This window comes from Hyaena hyaena, unplaced genomic scaffold, assembly GCF_003009895.1.
Source record: "Hyaena hyaena isolate Hyena2069 unplaced genomic scaffold, ASM300989v1 scaffold_312, whole genome shotgun sequence".
Classification (NCBI taxonomy): domain Eukaryota; kingdom Metazoa; phylum Chordata; class Mammalia; order Carnivora; family Hyaenidae; genus Hyaena; species Hyaena hyaena.
This window is the reverse complement of record NW_024080943.1, coordinates 1,406,858-1,429,989: the sequence shown is the minus strand read 5'-3', so window position 1 is coordinate 1,429,989 and position 23,132 is coordinate 1,406,858. Positions and strand designations below refer to the sequence as shown.

General features: G+C 53.9%; 1 protein-coding gene across 1 annotated transcript; it reads right to left on the bottom strand.

Annotated features, from left to right (window-relative positions):
* Positions 1-1,152: 1,152 nt before the first annotated feature.
* On the bottom strand, positions 1,153-14,073 carry CCN5 (cellular communication network factor 5). The gene is made up of 5 exons (XM_039248507.1): positions 14,037-14,073; positions 13,762-13,854; positions 9,897-10,113; positions 4,358-4,612; positions 1,153-2,157 (listed from the first exon to the last, which is right to left on the bottom strand). The coding sequence occupies exons 2-5, from the start codon at positions 13,819-13,821 to the stop codon at positions 1,937-1,939; spliced, it is 753 nt and encodes a 250-aa protein (XP_039104438.1). The 5' UTR covers positions 13,822-13,854; positions 14,037-14,073; the 3' UTR covers positions 1,153-1,936.
* Between the last annotated feature and the right edge of the window lie 9,059 nt (positions 14,074-23,132).

Genomic DNA, 23,132 nt, shown 5'->3' with positions numbered 1-23,132 from the left:
ACGAGCCGGAATCATTCCACAAACCTCTGATGTCCTTGTCCTCACTCTCGCTGTTCCTAGGGATATTCTCGAATTCCCCTGGCAGTGTGTTCAGTGTACCTCTGTGGAGCCTGACCCCCTGAACCTCTCAGCCCATACAAGAACATCAACCCAGTCTTGAGTCAGGTAAACTTGGTGCGGGCTGAGGTCTCTCCCCAGCTGCAGACCAGCTTTTGGACAGATCACTCTTCCAAGCAGCTTTCTCATCTGCGGACTCCAGTTAGTTATATTCTGTGAGGATTCGGTGGCTCAGACGCTGCCTGTGATTCTGTCTTTTGGAGGAGGTGGTACCTAAGTCAAGCGCTGGGGGCAGCTGTCCCGAGGGGACGGCCATGTACCTTCTGTGAGCTGGGGTCGCCCTTCCCCTCAGAGTATCTCAGGGCCCTAGACTCCCAGGCTCCCTTGCCGCTCACCTTCGCGGTGGGTTTTGGCTAATCAGAAACGGGGTAGGAGAAGCAGAAGCCAGGTCTGCCTCCCCGTCTCCATCGACTTTCTGTTAGGTCTGCAAGGCTGCATGTCCCTGGGGGCCCCTGCTCCCCGCAGCCGGCCCTGCTGTGATTCTGCCTTCTGCTGGCTGGTCCCGGCTTCTGGGCTCTGCTCTGCCTCAAACGCTCCATCCCGACAGCTGGTGCCAAGTGAAAGAAGCCACTGACTGCGCGATTCTGCTTGTGTGAGGTTCAAGAACAGGCGGCTAGCTGTCTGTCGTCTAAGGTGCTGGAACTCAGAACAGTGTCGCCTTCAGGGGTGGAGGGGATGACCCGGGAGGGGGAGGGGCCATAGGAAACCTCCTGAGATGATGGAAATGTCAATACCTTGACAGAGGTATTGATTACACAGGCGTGTACATTTTAAAGACTCGTTAAACCTTATGTTAGGACCTGTGTGTTTCACTGTGTGTAAGCCCATGCCTCGATAAAGTTAGTTTAATAAAAAGAAACCCCTGTTTAAATACTGAGAGCATTTTATAATTTCCTGGTTGGAATGCAATGAGAACACAGTTTTTCTTTTTGAACATACAGACGTAGATCACAGAGGAGGAAAGAAAATGTATATGTAGGTTTAACAAAACAAAACAAAACATGAGACTTCAAACAGAATTTCACACTTGGCTGAGTTTATTTCAGGCTGTGTTCCCCAGTCCCGGGGGCTAAGCCTTCATTCTCCCCTGATTTTCTCTGGTCCTAAATGTTGCGAAGCACCCACCTCTATATAGCGTCTAGCTCAGTGCCTGGCACATTGCAGGTGCTCGTGAAAGGTTCATTCTTGTTAATACGAGTTGAGTTTAACGGATCCCTTTCAGGCCTGTTTTCTGCCTTTCTTCAAGACGGTGTGATTTCACCTGGCGGTTTCCACAAAGAACGCAGCCTCTGAATCCTGCCCTTGGATGGGGAGGGCCTTCTCAGACAGCACAAGCCAGACCTACAAGCTCTTGCATAGGCATGGATCTGGGGACAGTTTTGTGTCAACTCCAGGAAAGGGAGCAGGAGATTCAGAATATCTGTGCGCCCCTCTTCACCACCCCCAGAAAAATAGCCAGTCCCGCCGGGCACCTGCCCATGGCCTAATGATTAAGGGGGAGCTGGCTGCCTTGGCTGCTGGAAAGCCTGCCTGTGCATGTGTTTGCTGGAGTCTGTGTGGAGGCTGGGAACGGACCAGAAGACCCTGGAAACCTTGGCCAGCCCCCTAAGCTGTGAGGTAGAGGAAGGGAGACTGGGGCATACATCCCAGCTCTATCTCAGGGTCCAGATGGCCCTGACGGCTTGTGAACATTCTTGTCCCCCAGGGGGTTGCCCCAGTCAAGGGGGTGAGGAGGGGCCGTCTGCCATCTGCTCAGGGCCCAGCCTCAGGGCTGCCTGCTGGGCAGGGTGGGCACCGAGCCTCCGTTCCCAGCCCTGCTCTAAAAGGCACTGTTCCTCGGGCTGCGGCCCCCGCCGGGTGGGCAGGGCCCAGACAGGCACAGGCGGCGCTGGGTCTCCAGTCGGCAGAGGCGGTTCTGGTTGGACACCCGGGTGGCCACGCCCAGCCCGCAGGTGGTTGAGCAGGGGCCCCAGGCTGTGCTCCATTCTGGGCAGGGGGTGCCGGGGCGTGGGGGCGCAACAAGCCCGGAAAACTGGGGCCCTGGGAGGGGGAAGAAAGAGGGGTCAGCCCCGCAAGGTCACGGCTCGGCAGCCAAGTCAACCTAACTGCTAGCGGTGCCCTCTCGGTCGCGTTGCTTAACCTCTCTGGACCCCGGTCTCTTCCCATGTAAATTTTCTACTGGTCGATTGTTAGGTCCAAATAAAATAATGGAGGGGAGGTGCTTCGCACAGTGCCCCTATTTGTAAGCACCTTGTATGTGTGGGTTACTAGGGAGCTATGATGGTGCTGGCCGTGATGGTCCCCCATAAGTGGCTGGTTTCTCATTTCATTTTTTTTAATGTTTTATTTATTTCTAGGAGAGAGAGAGAGAGAGAGACAGCATGAGCAGGGGAGGGTCAGAGAGAGAGGGAGACACAGACTCTGAAACAGGCTCCAGGCTCTGAGCTGGCAGTCAGCACAGAGCCCGACGCGGGGCTCGAACCCACGAACCGCGAGATCATGACCTAAGCGAAAGTCGGACGCTTAACCGACTAAGCCACCCAGGCGCCTCTGGTTTCTCATTTCTGCACCCCCTCCCCCCGTAGTATCTTACGGGAAGGAGGTTGTGGCCTGTGGGTAGTGGTGCCGAGTGACCCAGTGACGAAGGTGCTAGAGGTTCCCAGGCTGTATCTGGAACAAGGCGGGGGAGGGGGACTCACCGACGTCCAGCTTTTCCTCCTCTCACATCTGATTCTGCTCTAATGTCCTTCCTTCTGGTCCTTTTTAACCAACTGTTTCTCAGCTGCGGGTGATTTTGCTCCCCCCACCCCCCAGGGACATTTAGCAATGTCCAGGGACATTCTGGTGGTCACGGCTGGGAGCAGGAGGACTGGAATCTAGCCAGGATGCCCCTAAACTTCCTATCAGCTCCCACACAACAGAATTACCCAGCCCACGTGTCACTAGCGCCAAAGTTAAGAAACGCTTGTGATATGCACTTGTGTGCGGTATGTGCTCACACATGTGCCCACATAGTGGAGATCAAATTGCACAGACAGCGCCCTATCCTGCTTTTTATACAGATGATGAACTCACTGGCATCCTGCTCTGCATTTAAGCGGATGTGTCCCCTTCCACCACAGGGATAATTACCGCTACCGCAGATGGGGCGCTGTGGGCCAGGCACTGCCGTGACTACTTTCCTTGAGTTTACTCATCCGGTCTCACCACAACTCTGCGGTGGATGCCCTTATTCTCATATTACAGGTGGAGGAACTGAGGCACAGAGAAGTTGAGCAACTTTCTCTGAGTCCCACAGCTAGGAAACAGTGCAGCTGGGCTCAGAACCCGGGCAGACTATGCTGAACCCACCATGCTCTACTCTCGATGTGGCACCGTCAACAATGGACCAATGCCTTCTTTTCAGCTGCCTTTCTCTAAAAACATCACGTTCAGGGGTGTCCGGGTGGCTCAGTCGGTTAAGCGTGAGACTTAAGCTCAGGTCATGATCTTGCGGCTCGTGGGTTCGAGCCCCACATCGGGCTCTGTGTTGACAGCTCAGAGCCTGGAGCCTGCTTCAGATTCTCTATCTCCCTCTCTCTCTGACCCTCCCCTGCTCAGGCTGTCTCTCTCTCTCTCTCAGAAATTTAAAAAAAAAACATTTAAAAACATCACGTTCATATAATAATCATAAGAACTCAGTGATGTAGCAATAACAAAATCTCTAAAACTTAACGAGTTTATAGCACGAGGTAACTGTCTTTCCTCCACCTCTACCCACAATCCAGAGGCAACCACTTTGCCTCGTTCAGTTTTGAGTTCCTCTTTGGATAAGCCAGATAATTACATATTAATAATATTACTTAATATTTAAATGATATAAATACAATGCATATCGGTATATTAGAACCATAATAATAGCATATGTCACAACAGCATACCTCTGCTACGAAATGCGAGCATTTGGCTCAAGTATCCTAGCTCTCCTTTCCCTTCTCCACTCTGCCACCAATTTTTATTTTTCATTATTTATGATTTAAAATTATATTACTTTATGTTTTGTCCGTTTTAAACAGGTCTTCTGCCTCCCCACTCTGCTCACCTCGCTCCTCAGCCCCTAACCCCTCCCAGGTCCTGTCACCGAGGAACGGGTGCTTTGACCTGTCCAAAGTCCTGGCTCCCGAGAAGCCCCGCCCTCGCCCTCGCCCCCGCCCCGCCCCCAGCTGGCCCCGCCCCTGGCCTGGGCCGACCCTGCGCTCACCTTGGGCTGGGAGGGGCTGGACCCCCAGGCCCCCTCCCTGGTCGCACACCCACTCAGGACAGCACTTGCCCGGGACCTCAACCCTCCTGGGATGCGGGCAGTCCCAGGTCGGCAGCCGGACGTCCTCACTGCACAGGGGCACACAGGTGAAGCCACCATCCTCACAGCGGCAGCGAACCCTGCAGTGGGGCTGGAAGGTCTCCCCATCTCGGTACCGGCGGCCGTTCACCTCACAGCTCCCATCATCCTCTCCCCCTGCAGAGGAGAAACCAGACCCCCAGCGTGACCCCCAGCCTTTCCCTGGGCAAGCCCGTGCCAGCCGCATCCTCCACGTGGTCTCTCTGCAGAGCTGGCCCAGATCCTGCTGCGCGCAGAGCGGTGCCCTTACAGTGTCTGGGCACTGCCAAGGGGCTCCAGCCTGCGATATGCACCCCGTCCTCACTGCCAGCCTGCCCTGCCGTCCTGTATCCTGACACAGGGGATGTGGGGGCGCTGGCCTGGCCTGAGCCCCCCTCTGCTTTATTAGCTATGGACCTGGGCCAAGCCACTTCACTTCTTGCCTCAGTTTCCTCACCTGCAAAATGGGTTATAATGATACTCTTTTCACAAGGTTTTGGTATAGACAAAATGAAATTATTTTTGTAATGAATCCAACACAAAAGAGATCTTCAATAGATCCTGGATGCTCTGTTGTTACTACTAATATAACTACTATATATTATTAATATGTAACTTACATACACAATGAGGGTTACTGCAACAAACTTTCATTGTACACCTGCTACGTTATAGTCACCCCTTCTAGGCTAGGGCTTAACTTTCTGGCTGTTTGACTTTGGATAAGTTACTGATCTGAGTCGCCTTAACAATAGCATCGAAGAGAACAGCTCAGTACCTTCAGTTACATGAGATAATATGTACAAAATGTCCAGCACAGTGCTAGGCATATAGTAGGTGTTCAAGAAACAGTCTTTGAACGGAGCCCTCAAGATATGAACGCTGTTCCCACTTCCCCCACTGGAAAAGCACTACTTGAGGGCCGGGGCTGAGAGTGCTCCTGCCGGCACCCCCCCATCCCCCAGGCCGGCTCAGAGCATGGATGGGACACACAGATGCTCAGGAAATGCCCTTTGCAATGCCTGGTGCAAGGCCCAGCACGTGAGACACGCTGATAAAAGAGTTCCGGCTTCTTATACAGTCCAGAGATATGGAGTGTGCTATCCCCTGGGCTCCTAGACAGGACTAAGACAGTCCTTGCCTTGAGGGATCGAAGCCCAGGCAAGGGACAGATGTCAGCGTCTCCAAGACAGAGTGAAGAGCCAGCTGTGGAAAGGCGCGAGTGAGCCTTCTGGGGAGCACAGAGAGCTGGGAGGAGTCAGGAGGTTCTGGGGAAGGACTTGCTGGAAGGGAGGTTTTCCCAGGACTTCAGAGAGAAACCTCTAGTGAGCCTATAAGGCAGGAATTTGGTTAGCACACAGCTGCGGAGGGCAGCCCCTGCTCCCACTTGCTAGCTGTGGAAACTGAGACAAGTTACTGCAGCTCTCTGAGCCACCGTGTCCTGGTGGCAGGGCCGCTGAGGATTGAACGCGCCATTGTACTTAAAGGGTTTCGCCCCAAGTCTGGAACGTAGCAGGTGAATGGGAGCGGGTGACGCAGTTCCTCTGAGGACCACAGGAGGGCGCCAGCTCTCCCCCCGCTCTTTCCAGGCCACAGCCCTTTGGCTCCAAGCCCCTGGCCTCTCGGCCTGGATCGTGTGGCCGCTGGTTTCCTGGAAACCGTAGGGGGCAGCTGGGCCTTAATCTGCACCCTAAGCCTGGCCAAGCCCGGGTCTCCCACCTGACTCCTGATGCCACAGCCCTGGGGCCTCCTGGTCGCTGGGATGGCTGGTGAACAGAGGGATTGTTTAGGAAAGTCAGCAGAGTGGTGATAATTTTAGCAAGGTTTCCTGGCACCCCTCCTGGCTCCTCGAGCTCAGAGCCGCTTGGGGGTGCGGGCAGTGGTCCCTGGGCAGCCACCCCCTGCGCTGGGGTCTGTGTGCACCCTGGTGCGTGGCCCCAAACGCATGACGTGCCTCAAACGTACTCATCCTTGCATCCCCCACCCCCCATATGCACACACAGTTGCCTCTTCCAAGCCCTTCCAGCACCTTCTTGTGCAGCAACCTCCCTCAAATAACTTTAGGCCCGGGGTGCCCGGGAGGCTCAGTCCATTAAGCAGCCGACTCTCGATTTTGGCTCAGGTCACGGTCTTATGGTTTGTGAGATTGAGCCCAGCGTCAGGCTCTGCACTGACAGCATGGAGCCTGCTTGGGACTCTCTCCCCTTGCTCTCTGCCCCTCCCCCTATCCCCCTCTGCTTTCTCTCTCTCTCTCTCTCATGCTCTTTCTCTGTAAATAAATAAATAAACATTAAACAACTAAAGAAAAAAAAAACTTCAGAGTCCAGTCTTATTATCTGGCAATTTCTGCATCCTTCTTTCCCTCTGAGAGTCCCTTACAGGAGAAGAAATGACAAGGTTTTTTGTTTTTTATCTTCGGTCACTTGCATACTGTGTGACCTCAAGCAGGTGAATTAACCTCTCTGAGCTCAGTCCCTTCATCTGCAAAATAGGTTTAATAATAGGACCTACCTCGTTATTAAGGGTAAAGTGAAATCAAGTATGTAAAGGGCTTGCTCACAAGACATGCTCAATAAATAGGGTGCCTGTTCCTGGTAGCTTCTCTAGAACTATCTCTATCATTCATTCATCCAACACTTATTTATTGGGTGCCTGCTATGCATCAGGCACTGTTCTAGGTACTTGTGATATAGCAATGATTAAAACAGGCAAAAATCCTGCCCTCATTGGAGCTTTCACTCTAGTGGAAATAAAACAATAAGCAAGTAGCGTTTATGATGTCAGATGGTGATTAAAGCCAGAAAAATAATCAAGGGAAGGGTTCAAGAGAAGCGTGTTGAAAATGGTGATCAGGGAAGGCTTCAGCAAGAGGGTGATATTTGAATAAAGATGTGAAGGAGGTGCAGGAACTTGCCAAGCACATATCTGGGGGAAAAAACACTGGTAGAGCAAACAGCCAGTGCAAAGGCCCTGAGGTAGGAGCCCCCCTAGGATATTTAAGGAACAGACTGTTTAAGGAACAGACTAAGGCAAGGACAGAAGCAGGGAGACCGTTATGCGGCCGCTACAACATCCAGCACGTGATGATGGGGCTCAGACCAGGCTGGTGGCAGTGGCTTGACTGGGAAGGGACTAAATTTCCGGTTCTAGAGACATTCTGAAGACTTTGCTGGTGGGAAGTATGTGGGATGTGCAAAAACGAGAGACGTCAAGAATGACTGCAAGGTCTGGAACTCAAGCCACAGGAAGGGTGGAGAGGCCCTCGGCTGAGCTGTGGAGGCTGCACGCCTGGGGGGTGCGGATCAGGAGCTTGATGGACACACACACAGTCTGGAGTCGGCCGTCAAGCTCTGCCAGCTAGGAACTGACAGTTTTGGAAGAATATTCCTTCCGGTGCTGAGACCTAGACTCAGCCTCCTTGAGGTCTCAGCGGCTCCAGCTCACCTGGGAGGTTCGCCAGTCTCCAGATTTGGTTCATGGACACCCACTATGTTGCCTGCCCAGGGCTGGGAGTTGTAGGAAGAAGCAAAGTCTTTATAAACACATTTCTGATCTCTAGCTGTTTGAAGTCTGAACCAAGATGGACTAATAAAAGCCCCTTAATAAACTTAGTGACAATAACAGCCACTATGTACTATTCATATGCCGAGTGTCGGGCAACAGAGTGATAGAAAGGAACAATGCGGAGCCACCTCCCTGAGTTCAAATCCCAGCTCAGCTCCTTATGAGCTGTGTGACCCTGAGGAAGTCACTTAACCTCTCTGTGCCTCTTTTTTCCCCCCATTTATAAAATGCAGATGATATCAGGACCAGTCTCATATGGTTGTCATGAGATTAAATGAGGTAATATTTGTGAAACCCTTAGTGCCTTGCACATGGTAAGCACTATGCAAATGTTCAAAAATAAAGCTTGGGCAAGTGCTTTCCGTGTATCCTGGCTGATTGAAACAACGGCCTGGTGAGCTAAGTATTACTTGTCTCATTTTTTCGTTTAGCGATCATCTAGAGTTTATAAAACAAATCACTACTTTCCCATGATTATTCTTCCCTGATCATAAAAAGCATTTAACGAGGGTTTAGTATCGATAACTTTATGTCTGTTAGTCTTGTTGCTGTTCTTTAAGCCTTGTTTGTTTCTATATGTGGGCTCATTATCAATGATTCATGAGCCCCACTCTTGTTCTTATCTTCTTAAAATGATTCATACAAATAGATGAAAGAGGTCGATTGCTTATAAGACTTATTAAAAAAAAGAAAAAAGAGGGGCACCTGGGGGGCTCAGTTGGTTAAGCATCCGACTTCGGCTCAGGTCATGATCTCACAGTTTGTGGGTTCGAGCCCCGCGTTGGGCTCTGTGCTGACAGCTCAGAGCCTGGAGCCTGTTTCAGATTCTGTGTCTCCCTCTCTCTCTGACCCTCCCCTGCTCATGCTGCCTCTCCCTCTTTCTCAGAAATAAATAAAACATTAAAAAAAATTTTTTTAAAAGAAAAGAAAAGAAAAAAAGAACACCCTCACATGTTTCTGTTCCTCTAAGGCAGTGGTTCTCAAATGGAGATGATTTTGTTCCCCAGGAGACATTTGACAACGTCTGAGACAGATTGTCATGGGTGAGGGTGGGGGACATGCTGCTGGAATACTGCTAAGTGTCCTCCCCTGTGCAGGACAACCCCCCCCCCCAAGAATTATAACAAACAGTTATCTGGCCCCAAAGAGTAAAGTTGAGAAACTCTGACCTAAAGAACCAGAGGTTCTCAGCCTAAAATGCTGAGAAATGCAACATGTTCAAGGTCACTCGTAAATGGCAAACTCAGGACTCAAATGATAGCCCAAGAGCTCCCAATCCAGGGGGAAGACAGAACAAAATGTTGCTTTAGAACCTGTGTGACCTGGTCCCAACCTGTGTAACAGCAGTCATGCCAGTTACTATTACTGAGCCTCAGTTTGCTCATCTATAAAATGGGTCTGAAAGGATCATTGTGAGGATTATGTGATTTATGTGAGGATTATGTGGCAAGTTTCAGCACAGTGCTTGAGATGTACGCTCCCCTAAATAAGCAGCTATACTTTTATTTTCCCAAAAGGGTATGAAGATCCCGAGAAAGGATAGTGACATCTGGTTTGAATAATCTGGGAGGGCTTCTCAGGGGAGGAGTGTTTGAGCTCACCTTTGACAGTGGGTTGTGACTTGGACAGGTAGGAATGGGGGGAGCTGCTCAGGTGGAAGGCATGGTTGGATCAAAGACAAGGTTGGGGGAGGGGAGCAGAGGGAGGGCCCAGGGAACCGCGGGTCACCGAGTTTGGCCGGAATGGCTGGTGCACCTGACGTAAGGAGGTAGAGAGAGAAGAGCTTCTCTTTGACTCAGGTCCCCTCAGCCTCAACCCTCCCAAATACATCCACCATGAGTCCCGCAAACCTGCTTACAGAGGCACACGGCCCCTTGGCCACCAGGGCCTGCCCCGGGCTGGCAGATCAGGCCCTGGCTGGGGTCGCAGACGTGGAGATGGTCGCAGGGCTCCCCCAGCCGCCGTGCGCATACCCGGCAACAGCGGCAGCCGTCCAGCACCAGGGGCGCCCCCGGCGGGCATCGGGGTGGCGGCCAGGGGCAGACACACGGTGTTGGGCACAGCTGGGCACACACCTGCAGAGACAGAGATGTCACTCAGCCACGACTGTTCAAGGGGGGCAGTGAGAGGTGAACACTTTGGCCCTAGGGTCACACAGACCTGGCCTTGAACTTCGTGACACTCCTTCCTAAGAGACAGTGTGGCATTCTGGTCATAAGCTAGAACTTTGGACTAGAGTTCCAATCCTGACTCTGCCTTTTATTAGCTGAGTGACCTTGGGCAAGTTACTTAAGCTCTCTGAGCCTCATTTTCCCAATCTGTAAAGGGGGCAATAGCAGTACTTAAATCAGAGCATTGTTTGGAAAAAAGTGATGCAGGTCAAACCCTGAGCATGCAGCCTGGCATGGAGTAGGTGCTCAGTTTATTTAGCAAATGATGGTCACTTTTGGGAATGGCAAGGAAGGGCTGAGGCCCCGCCCTCTGGACACGTACAGAAAGGCAAACGCCACAGCACAAAGGATTAAAACGACAAGGCACTGTACATTTTCTAGCACACAGACTGCAAATATTTATCTTGACAGCTAAATAAGTCAAACCGTATCATAGATGTTCCTGATTGTTGGAACAATCCAGAATATGTTTCTGGATACTTATCAAATCAGCCAGGAAACTTGGGAAGGCACTGGTCCGCAGGCCTCCGCGGGGACTTACCAAATAGAACTTCCAGAGGCAGGGCCCTGGAATCTGTATTTGTACAAGGCCGCTCAGGACTTCTGATGCACAGCTAGGCTTTTGGCTCCCCGGCTGCAGTTCTAAGCCCCATCCCCCTGCTGTGGAGAGGTGGGGACCCTCAGCTCCAGAGAGAGCAAGGGTCTTGCCAAAAGTCACAGTGTGTTAGCCACAGAGCTGAGAGCCCGCCTCCTCCTTCAGGATGCTGTAATGGGGGAAAGCCTGGGCCAGGGACCCACCCCCAAGGTGGGTATCGACCCGTGTCCTGACCGCTCCTCTCCACTCAGGACAGAGACGCAACCAAACCAGAAACCAGATGCCATTGTCTCCCCATATGTCCATTTGAAGGTGGGGACCAAGAAGCAGGCATAACTCAAGATGTTCCCAGTGGCCCCCTCCATGAGCGACCCATCGGGAGAACGGAAGACTTACAGTTTACAAAGATCGAACTAATAACCTCCCATCTTCGGTGTGGCCCCAGAGCAGGCAATGACCCCTTTGCCCTAATCCCAATTTAGCCCCAACCCTCCAGTCCTGCAAATCTGCGTTCAGTGGCCTGCGGTTCACACCTTGGCCACCAGGGGCCGCCCCAAACTGGCCAACCAGCCTTGGGTGGGAGGGGGCGTCACAGACCAGGAGGTACTCCCACGTTCTAGGCTAGGGCAGCGCTGGTAACAGACTCAAGTGTGCAGCTCTGGCCTGGAGCTTCCCGTTTCTGCAGGAATTCCAAGCAGGAGACTGGGTGATACCAAAGAGATTCTAGAAAAGATGGGCTCGCCTTGCTCCTCAAAGAGCCGTGTGGGCCAGCAGCCGCAGCATCCCCTGGAAGTCTGTTGCAGTATCTGGGGCCCCACTTGATGAGTCTAATTCTGCATTTTAATAAATCTAGAAATTGTTCGCATGGAAATGACTCGGTGAGCAATCAGTCAGACTCTGGGGTTCCCTTTCAGACCAGAGGATGGGCTCCCTTGCTTAGTGGGAAGTGGGGACTCTGGCCAGAACTGGCTCCGGGTCCCTCCCACCTGAAAGCCGGGGTGCCAGGCCACAGACCTTCTGATTTGCACCCAGGTTCCCACTTCGGCTCTCTGCTGGGCAAGCGTGGCAAGTCCTGAAACGCAGGAGGGGCCACTAATATCGGTGATTGTGGCTGACAGTCACCGTGAGCCATAATGTTTCATCTCATTTAGCCCTGCAAGATGGGGTAGTGGCATTGTGCCCACTATAAAGACAAGGAAATAGAGGCTCAAAACTGTAGTGCCAGGTTCATGGGAACCCAAGGCCCAGGCTCTTAATTACCACACCTGCCTCTGGTCCCTGGGCGGCTGTTTGCCAGCTTAGCCTCTGCCTCAGTTTATCCATTTGTTCAGGACAGACAGTGACAGGTCAAGGGAGCACATCAAGGAGAGATAGGCCCTCTCTGATCTCCCCCTATACCTATGCCCTTCCTAACCACCCCCTGCACACACGGCTTTTCCAGACCCTTGCGGTGGTCCCCAAGGGGAAGTGCCCTGGACACGGAATGTTCTAGGGAAGAGCTGAAATCCAGGTTCTCCCACTGACTGGCTGTGTGACCTTCCACACGCCACTGAACTGCTTCGTGGGAGAGGAGGCTGTTTCCTCCTCAGTAAAACAGGGTGGAGACCACCTATCTCGAAATTGTGACAGGGATAAAAGGTCACCGCTAGCTCCTGGTCACCGCGACTTTGTGCGTTTCCAGGTCTCTGCCACCTGCCCCTGGTCACAGGCCTGAGCCCAGGAGCCCACAGCTGGCCAGAAGCTTCAGGATTCTCAGTCGGAGGATTGTTGTGGCTTTCTGTGTTCGTGATGACCAGGTCTCTGGGTCCTGTCCAGGACGCTGCTGGCTCCTTGGGACCAGGGGGAATGGAGGGTGAGTGGATACTCACTGGACAGTGAGTCCAGGGTGGCTCCATTTTGCTCTTTGATATAAGCCTGGGCCCAGAACCCCAAGCCCCCAACTAACAGCCACCTAAGCGTGATGCTCTGCTGGGCCCCTTCGGGAGAACAAACAGTGGGATTGGGGTGTCAGCGGGGTCTCAGCCTTGCCCACCGCTGAGATCATGGCTTGCGGTCACGCCGCCAGCCTCCATGGCGTCAGGAACTCAGCATTTGCTGGGGGAATGACAGCTCAGCAGCCATGGCCCTGTTTCAGGTAGGGGAGAGCCACAGGCAGGAGAGGCACAAATAGAAGTGCCGCTTCCCACCCTCCACACACTCAAGCCTATCCTGGGCTCCACTGCCCCCATTACTCTGCTGCTTCTTTGCTGTGTGATGTTAGTCAAGTTGCTTGCCCTCTCTGAGCCTTGCTTGACTGAAATCAGGAGATAATAATTCCTTATGAGGTTGTTGGATATGTTAGGTAAGGTGGATATTTCATAAACGTTCTGAAAAACGTCCCCTAAGAGAAAATCATTATTCCACGAGGTGTCTCCCTGTCCCCTTTCAGCCAGGGTCTGCAGACCATCCCTCCCTGCCAACACCATTAATGCCCCTGCAGCATGGACTTTTCCAATCAGTTAGACACCAACATCCGTTCAAACCCTGGTTCACAGTTAGGGAAAGCAGGTTATATGTTGTGTCTCCCTATCAGTGATGGGGACACCCCCACCTCAGCTTCGTGGGACCCTGGGGACTGCTACTGGTCACAACCCTCTTCTTTCCAACACCTGCCACGTTCCAGGTCCTGTGCTGAGTACTTTCGATGAATTGCCATAAATGATCTTCACAACAGCCTCATGATCATTATGCCCAGATCATAAATGCTCAGATCATTTATCTGAGGAGGGAGCTGAGGCTCAGAGAGGAGAAGGGACTTTCCCGAGGTCACACAGCAGAGCTGGCCAGAGACAACTCTCTGGGTGCCGGGAGGGAAGCTGGGCTGTGCCCGACATAAGGGGATCCTGGGCAGTGATTTCATACCTCCCCAGCACACCAAGCAAGTCAGCAGGATGTTTTGGGGCCCAGGGCCCCCTTACCTTTGAGAGGAGGCAGAGGAGAGAGAAGGCCAGAAGGTGGGTCTGTGGTGTGATTCTCATGTCACTGTGTCCCCCACGGAGCCGGCTTTGAGCCTGGGAGGCAGGACCTGTAAGTCTTCATGTTCCGGCAGCTGTGAGGTCACTCCCAGGCACACACACATGCACACACACACACACACACAGATGCACATGCACACACAAATATACACACGTGCTGGACTCTGCATTCCTGATTCTCTCCCCATCTTCATACTCCCACTGATGAGCCCATTTACCTGAAGATGATACCGTGGAGGCCACCAAGAGGGTGTCTGCCAGTGTGAGTGTGTGTGTGTGCGTGCCCGTGTGTGAAAGCCAGAGCCAATGCCCGTGCCAGGAGCCTGTGACAGGCTGGCAGGGGCCTGTCTGGCTCCTCCCAGCCCAAGAAGAGGGCCTTCCTGAGCTGCTGCTGCTGCTGCTGAGCCCTGGCCCGACCCCTGCCTGCACCCCCCCAGGGGGCTATGGATCCAGAAAGAGCTCAGCAGATACCCCCTTTGCAGCGCGGACCCAAGTCCTCTGAAGCCCCGTGGCCGGGACTCTGGGCAGTTTCTGCTGGGCCTGCGGTTTCTGGCAAGAAGATTGGCAGCCACCCAGAGGCGGGTGTGACCCAGAGCAAAACTTCCCTGGGCGGCCTGTTTGCTTTTGGCAACAAGGGGCCTCCCCGGGCTGGAAGGTGGCCCCTGGTGGGTGAGCCCGTGCAGGCTGGACCTACTGTGTGCCGGCGCTTGCTGGGCCCCTGCCAAATGATCTAGAAGAACCCGATCCACTTCGTCTAATTCAGCCATCTCTGAGGCCCCCTCTGCAGGGCTGGAGACCCAGGAGTGACCTTAGGACAAAGCCTAGAGGGGGTGGAGACAGAGGGAAACCAGGTGGAATTCCGGGGCATTCTGAGGAGGGGTCCTTGTTCAGACCGAAGGTGAGGGGCTGCTTTCTGGGGGAGGCGCCTTTACAGAGAGCCATGGAAAGGGCGGGTGTGAGAAGGAGAATGTTGCAGACAGAGGGCCAACACCGTGGGCGCGGGCATGGCAGCGTGCCGGTCCTGGGAGCCACAGGTGTGGCCGGAGCCGATGGAGATGGGAAGTGGGGTTCTATGTGGGGAGCAGGATGCCTAGTTCATCTCCGCCGTATCTGGGGGCGTCTCCGAGGACCCAGCCACCAGGCCTGACAGGTGTGAGCACATGTGCTGGGATCATGGCATTCGGCGAAGACGATCACAGGTGGTGTTGAGGGGTGGCTGGGGAGGGCTTTGGCCCCCATAATCTCCACCGCCACCCAAACCTTGAAGCAAAGGCTCTGGGTTCCAGAATGGGCGGTGGGGGAGGAAGAAGGGGGACCTGATACAGGGGTCAGACTGAGTGGGGCCTCCTAGGGGGAGACCCCCTCCCAGCCCAGTCCTGGGGAAGGAGGCGATGGGGAAGGCGGGTGAAGATGGAAGCGTACGGTCTCCATTACTGGGTGCTGGGTGGAGGGGGAGGGCAGGGCGTCCCTTGGGCTGCAGGGAAGGACATGCAGTGTTTGTCTATAAACGCTTGTATTTCCGTCAGAGGCGTGCCGGACCATGCATGGAGTGGGTCATCGCCAAGCACCCCTCCTTCGCACAACAGAATCATTTTCCATAATAATCATAAGATGAAACAAATACTTCTCATGTATGAACCAAAATTTGCGCTTACCAAAGAAAATCACCACCCTCCACAGTTCACACTGTTTCACAGTTTTAATGTTTATTTTTGAGACACGGGGTGGGGGGGAGGAGCGGGGAGGGGCAGGCTCTATGCTGTGAGCTGTCAGCACAGAGCCCGACGCAGGGCTCGAACTCATGGACTGCGAGATCATGACCTGAGCTGAAGTCAGATGCTTAACCAACACCCAGGTGCCCCTCGCTGTTTTAAATTTTAAGCACAAACCCAAACTCTCAGGAGTCACATAGAACGAGGGAATTGAAAGACCTATATCCCCGTGTTCAGTATCACTCAGCGTCCATTGCTGCTTTTCATCCACTGTTGCGGTACAGAACTCTCACCCCCAGGGTTAGAGCCGGGTGCTGTGCAATATTCCAAACCGTCAGGCGCTTCTGCTCTCAGTGAACGTGTGCTCCTGAGCTCGTGTGCAGCGGGCATGAGCTCGTGTGCAGTGGGCAGCTGTCTTCCTAGTGCTCTCCAAGTTCACTTCCACAAAGGACAGGTTTATTAAAGGATAAAGAATTAAAATGTGCTGATTGGAAGCTTACACACACGTTATTAAAATTTAACAGTTGCTTCATCAATTGTTCAGAACTTGGACCAAAAAAGAGATATTTTTGGGACAAAGTACTTTGTCATGAATTTATCATGATTGACATGATTTATATACTGACATGATTTATAGTTATATACCAACTTCTCATCAATTTTATCCTTTTTATAAATGTTTATTTTATTTATTTTGAGAGAGAGAGAAAAGAGAGAGAACCCCAAGCAGGCTCTGTGCTGTCAGCACAGAGTCTGATGAGGGGCTTGATCTCACAAACTGAGATGACACTCTGAGCCGAAATCAAGAGTTGGACTCAACCAGCTGAGCCATCCAGGTGCCCCTCATCGATTTTATCTTTAAATTCTCTACAGACCGCGTGTCCCTCTTAGTGCCCGTGCCGGGGGAAGACCCTCCCATGCCCGGTCTTTGCCGACACCACTGGTTTCAGCAACAATGAAAGCGATTATATAAAGGGCCCTCAGAGGAAGCCAGCCCGGTGCTAAATAGTGTTTCTAGTCCTCACAGTCTACGCCTCAATAGGAAAGTGAGGTTCAGAGAGGTTAAGTAACTTGTCTAAGGTTACACAGCTAGAAACTAGAGCCAGGTGTTCAGTTCCAAGTCCATTTGACTCCAGAACCTTCCACTATGGTTTCTGTTATTTTCTTCGGCTCCTGCTCCTAGAGCTCTCTGTGGCATGTGTCTTTTAGGTCGAGGGTTAACGTGCTAGTGTGAAGTGTACATCTCAACAACTCTTTGCATGTGTGCATGCCTATGTAACCACCACCCAGAGCAGGATACATTTCCAGAAGTTTCCTCATGCCTCTTCTAGATACTTGCTCTTCTGACCTCTATCACTACTGATTCGTTTTTCCGGGAGGAGCAGGTGGGACCACTTCTCTCTCTGAGGCAAGAAGACAGGAGGGTTTGGGTGTGAGGAGGAGCTGGCGAGAGGCACTGCTCATGGCAACATCGGAGGGGAGGCTCCACGGACAGTGAGGAGGTGAGGCCGCCGTGGGGTCCCGGGGGAGTGAAGAAGGCGTGGGCCGGTGGCAGCCAGGGAGGCCACGAGAGATGAGTGGAAATCCTGCCACCCCAGCCCTCCCCTGGCGGGCCGCTGTGAGTCAGAGTGTGCCTGTTTGCTGGGAACTTGTTCTAATAACTGCGGGTGGCAGCGTGTGCACCGGGCAGGGAGGCCCTGGGCCTGGCCAGTTCCGGAAGCACGCAGGCTGGCATCGGGGGATTTGGCGATGGGGGTGTCAGATGAGCCTTCCGCACACAGTTCAGAGTGTTGAAAGCCTATGGCGGGAACTGCCACTTTGCTGACCGGACACGAGTGGGTTGGGCCCCCAAACTGCCGAGTTTGGTGCCGGACGGATGGGACAGTCCAGGGCACCCCTGAGTCTCTTGGCTGCTGCTCTAGCCCCCCAGAATAAGATCCCGGAATGAGCCAGGCTGCCCTTTGCATTACTGGAAGGACACACAGCCTTGTCAGTCAAAAGGTCCTGGCTTCAAATTCCAGCTCCGCCGTGACTCACAGTGCTGGGATTAGGGGGCGCACAGGGGTGCTCCTAGATGCCCCGACGGAGCAAATTTAAGGGGCTCCCCCTTTCAGGTGCCCACCTTGCACTGCACCCCCGGGAGAGCGAGCGCCTCCTGAAGAGGGAGGCCCCTGGGGCACAAAATGAGTTCATGGCAGCTACTCCGTAAATACTGGTGGCCTGTCTGCATGACAGTCCCCTACCCTAATGTGTCACTCAGGGACATTAGGCTATGCCGAGGTCACAAATCCCCAAATCTCAGTGGCTTAACCCAACGAAGATTCATCTTTGCTCACGAAGAGTCCAGTGGAGCTGGGCAGGCCTTTTCCTCCCCACATGTGTGCTCAGATGTCCGTACCACCCAGGTGCTTGTTTGGAAGGAAGAATCCCAGGCCCCGCCCAGAACAATCTGCATTTTAATGAGACCCACAGGTGATGTGTATGCGAGGTACAGTTTGGGAATCACCCAAGGTCACCCTGGAAAAGAGGGGAGGAGAAGGCACACCAGGCCTTCACTGCCCGGACAGGAGGTGATGCTGAGCACTGCTCATGCTTCGCTGGCCAGAACTAGTCTGCATCGTATTAATTTCATGCTAGAAGCTTCTGGTTCTGTTGTCCTTCCTCGTTCTTTCGTTCTCCCGTTCATTGACTTGTTCCCAGAAGTTTTTCTGTTATGTGCAGCTGAACCTTCTTTCGGCCCTCAGATACTGAGTAGTTCCATGTCGTCAGTGAGGTCACCTCCACCAGGAAGGTCTACAGAATGGGCCCAGTGCATGGCCATGGTTTGCCCAGGTCTGGGCTCCTGCGCCCCATGGCGAGCCCCCATCTCTCCAGGACCGGCTTCCTCCACGCTGCCCTTGCTGATGGCCATGTGGGGAGGAGCCTGCTGCCGACTCAGCCGGTCTGCAAACACCCAGCCTCCAGGCGCCTCTCCCCAGCCTCTCCTTCTACACACTCCCCGGTCTGGGCAGGAGTTCGGAGGTGTGTGCCTGGCCTGAGATCCAGGCGCCATGATGAGCTCCTTCTCCCACCTGTAGAACAGCTGTGGGGCTTGCACACTTGAACGCTTGGTTTCAGTCAGAGCTGGCAAGGCTCTGCTTGCAGGGACCCACAAGGTCCGCCCCCAGAGGCGGGTTGGAATGCGGAGCTCTCAGCCCACGCATGTGACCGCCTCTGTGCACGGCTTCACGCAGTGGTGTGAACTGGGGGGCCTGGCAGTGAACCAGTCCTCACTCGCTGGGTGAGGGGGTTGGCCCAGGGGCTGTGCCAAGGGTGCAGCTGGTAAAGCATTGATAAGCCTGCTGGGAAGCTGGGAGGCAGTCATGATGGGACCTGGAAAGGGCTTTGGGAATTGGCATGAGGGTTAATTTACAGACTTAGTATGCCAGGGAGAAGGCACGAACCTGGCACACGTCAGGTGCTCCATATGTATTTGCTGCATGCATGCACGAACGAGCTGGGGGGCCCAAGCTCTAATCCCAGCTCTGTTGCTAGACATTCTTGGGAAAATTCCTTGCCCTTGCTTGGCCTTAGTTACCTCATTTGTTAAATGGGAGAGGGGCAAACTCTGCGTTTTCTAGAGCCTCTTGGTCCTAGGAATCTGTTTCCATGCCTGCAAGCATGAGTGGCAGGTCTGACCCAGAGGGAAGTATGGAGGGAGGGCCCTCAGGAATACAGATTCCAGAATGTCAGGAGGCAGAGGTGGTCCCTTTAGACTCCCTGATAGCTAACTAATTAGCCGAGTTCAGGAGACCTCGCTGAGTTGGAACCAGTTGTTGGTCATGAGGGACTGGGTCCCAGGATAGAGGTGGATCCGCTCTTTGCTGGCCGCCTCTTGGAGGAGGCAGATGATAGGTTAGGTTATTCCCTCGCCATCAAAGAGCTCCTCTGTATTGGACTACAGGTGCCATTACCTGTTCATATCCATACCTGATCCATCCATCCATTTGTCCATCAATCCAGCTGTTCACCTGTTTGTCCATTCACCTGTTCATCTGTTGACCTATCCATCCACCCGGGCATTCATTCAGCTGGATGCAGTGGGCCAGGCCCTGTGAGTACGTAAAGAATTAAAATAAGGTCTCTGCACCGTGAGCTCCCAGATTGGAGGGGAAGAGGGAGACCAGCGGGGGTGATTAAAGCATGGTAACTGGGAAGGCAATGAGAGAAGAGGACCCAGCCCAGTCTGGGAGGTGGCAGAGGTGGCTTCGGAAGTCGTACTGGAGGAGACATCTGAGCCAAGTCTTGAGGCAAGAATAGGGGTTGTCCAGGCAAAAAGTCAATTAAAATAGAGGACGGAGGGGACGAAGGCTGGAGGCAGCAGGAAGGCAGAAGCTGTTTGGAGAGCTGTGAGTGGCTGAGTCTGGGTAAAGCCTGGAGAGGCCTGGTCCTGGGGGGCCCCGTGTCAGTGGAGGGGGGGTACATTTGTGGCTGGGGGTAGGAAGAGGGCTAGCCTTGGGAAATCCAGGGACTGTCTGCAGATGTAGGAAAGCTCTGGCTCAGGCATCAGAATGGCAGCTTCCTTCCTCCTCTCTACTCCTGCCCCCTTTTCAAGACAGCAGATCCCTGTTTAGAATGAACTCTCACACACAACTAATGTTTAAAACAGGCCGAGAGAAAATGGTTTGGGATGAAGCAGAGGGTGGGGGCCCTCAGCTGGGGCTCCGGGCCTCTCCCACCCCCCAGCAGTCCCCCAGGCCTGACCACTATGCTTTCCTGCCACTTAAAAGATGGCCCAGAAGCATCTCCAGGTTCCTGCTGTCCAATTCAGACAATAAGATAAAAGTGATTCAGGGGGCAGGGAGAGACCCAGTCACATCCTGGCTCTGTCACTCACTGTGTGACCTTGGGTGAGTCACTTCACCTCTCTGGGCCTCAGTTTCCAAGCAATGTCATGAGAATGGAAGGGCCGGTCGTAGTTGCATTCAGGAGAAGTCACACTTGTCGTGATAAATGCCCCTCCGTCTCTGCCCCATGCCCCACAGCCCCTCGTGGCTGCTTGCTGGGGAGGGCAGGAGGCTGTAGCCACAGCAGAGACTTGCCCTTCCGTCTCTAAGCTGCCTGGGCACTTCTCTGACCCCACAGCCCCTCAGAAAGGACCAGCCACACCCTCCCTCTGGGCACGGTCCCCGCTCTCAGGAACCCAAGATCTGCCTCCGTAGAGGTAATTTCACCCTCAGATGCCAGATGGGCAGATGGGTCACCCGGACTGGCTCCTGGGAGCCCAGTACTGGGAGTGGGACAGACAGGCCCCCAGCGCCCCATCCAGCCGGCCCCAGAGAAAACACTTCATTACTGGAAGCCCAGCCAGGCAGAGGGGGCGGAAGTGGTTATGCTACAGGAAACCTCACAGGGTCCGCCAAACCTTGGCCTTCGAGGCCAGCAGCCCACGGACTGGCCACGTGGGGCTGGCTCACTGAGGGTGTTTACGGAAAGCCTGGCCCTGAGGCCGCCCCAGCTGCCGGGCTGGGATCCCCTGAGGCACCCCAGGCCTCAAAGTGCCAGCTTGGCAGGGGACATCAAAGCTGCAGCTGAGGCCTTGTTTTCCTCATGGCCCACCTGGGGAGTGGAGAGCTGAGCACCCCCCTTCCTTCCCCACCAGGGAACAGGGGGTACTAGAGATGGGTGAGGTCTTCAGGCCGGCCCTGGGCCCTCTGGTCCAGCTTCCTGAGCTGAGTCAGGGGGCCAGGCCCTGTCTGGACACCCCGGGAAAATGGCATCAACTTACAAGAAGCAAGTAGCCAGGGGATTCTGGAGCGAGGCTGCCTGGGTTCAAATCCTGACGTTGCCCCTCACTGGCTGTATCGCTCTGGACAGTTGGCTCCACTTTGCTGTGCCTCGGTTTCCCCTCTGTAAAATGAGGGTGATGATAATAGTACACACTACACAAAGGTGTTGCTACAATGACATGATCTCATACGTGGAAAGTGCTCCGGAGTTGCCCTCACATACCCCGTGTGCTGTTTGTTATGGAAATGTTTTCAACTGAAATATTTGTTGGGCATCCACACCATGATTGAGGAGCTGAGGTTATGCAGATAAATCAGATTTGGTTCCTGCCCCAGGGAGCTTCAAGGTCAAGGTGAGGGTTTGGGGGTTTAGGAGGTTGGGCGTGATCTACCTAATTACCATAGTCACAATGGAAACGGATCGGTGGACATCAGCCTCTCCAAGGTCTCTGTACGAGTAGGGGCCACACGAGTCCCCTCCCATCACTGCTCTATCCCCAGCGTCCAGCTTGGAGACTGCCACCAACTCGGGGTTTAAGCCTGGGGGTGGGGTGAGCAGAGGAGCCCCAGGCTTTCTGAGCGCAGAGAGGCTGCAGGCACTGAGCCCGGCGCTTCAAGTGCATGACCTCCTTCTGGTTTCCCAGAATGGAGTCGGTCGTGTCATTCTCTCTGTGATCAGAGAAGCAAACCGAAGCTCAGAGAGGCCGACCCAACGGCTCCCAGCTGGTGAGTGGTGAAGCCAGGACTGAGCCTGCGCCTCCGTTCAAAGCCTGCATTTTTAACCACTCAGCTACCCATTGTCCACATGGTATCAGACCGCCCAGCAACCCTGGTGCCTGGGAGTTCAGAGTTGTGCCCGGCCCGCCTTGAGAAGATCCAGAAGGATCTGGGGGGAGGGAGGACCCTCTAGGCAGAGGGCCTCGCCTGTGCAAAGGTAAAGTGGCAGGGCCAGGCCACTGTCCTCGTCTCAGCAGCGTGACCTGTTTGTGGCATAGCAAACACGCAGGGCTGAGGTGCACGAGTGATGGGAGCAGCAGGTGGCAGGACTGGGGATGTCTGCAAACAGCCTTGAATGCCAGGAAAAGGTTTAGACTGTCCTGTGGGGTACAGAATCCCTGAACAGTCCCGAGCGGTGTTTGCACGCGACCGGATGTTTGACCGGGATCAAAGATGAATTACCAAAGGAAGGGGGTATGAGGCGGGGGGAGGACCAGTTTGTGCAAATGACAAGCCTCAGTGTTGTTACTGGCGCTGAGCTATCTCCCCAGATCAAAACTCACCTGCCCCACCTTCCACTTCATCCAAAGCAACGTATGTGTACCTTTGGGGCACAGGGCGTGGGCATGGAGTGGCCGGGCTCGGAGTCCTTGGAGCCTAGAAATGCACCTTCTTCCCCAGCTGATCCTCAGCCTTAGCCCCTCAACGACCTACTTTGGGGGTTGGTCCCATTGTGCCAGCAGCAGGAGGAGACACGGAAGGTAGCGGAGGCGAGGGGGGAAGGTGCCCACGGGGCCCTCAACAGCCACGTCTTCACCTCCAGCCCACCCGGCATTCAGACAAGTGGAAGTTCAGATCTTGGGCCGCCCTATACTTGGGCTGGGTCTCCCACTGCGTGCCTTGAGGTCTCCTTCTTTTGTAACCTAGGCAATCATGAGTGAGAGGGACACTGTGAGGATTGTTTGGGGTTTTGACTGTGGGGCGCGGAGCACGGGGCTGGTTCAGGGTGAATGCTCCACAAAAAAGAGCTCAATTTCATTACCGCCACAGCCTGAAAGCAGAAAGCCGTTTCATCTGGGAAGAACTCAGAACCGTCCCCCCCCCCCGGGGGCCTGGA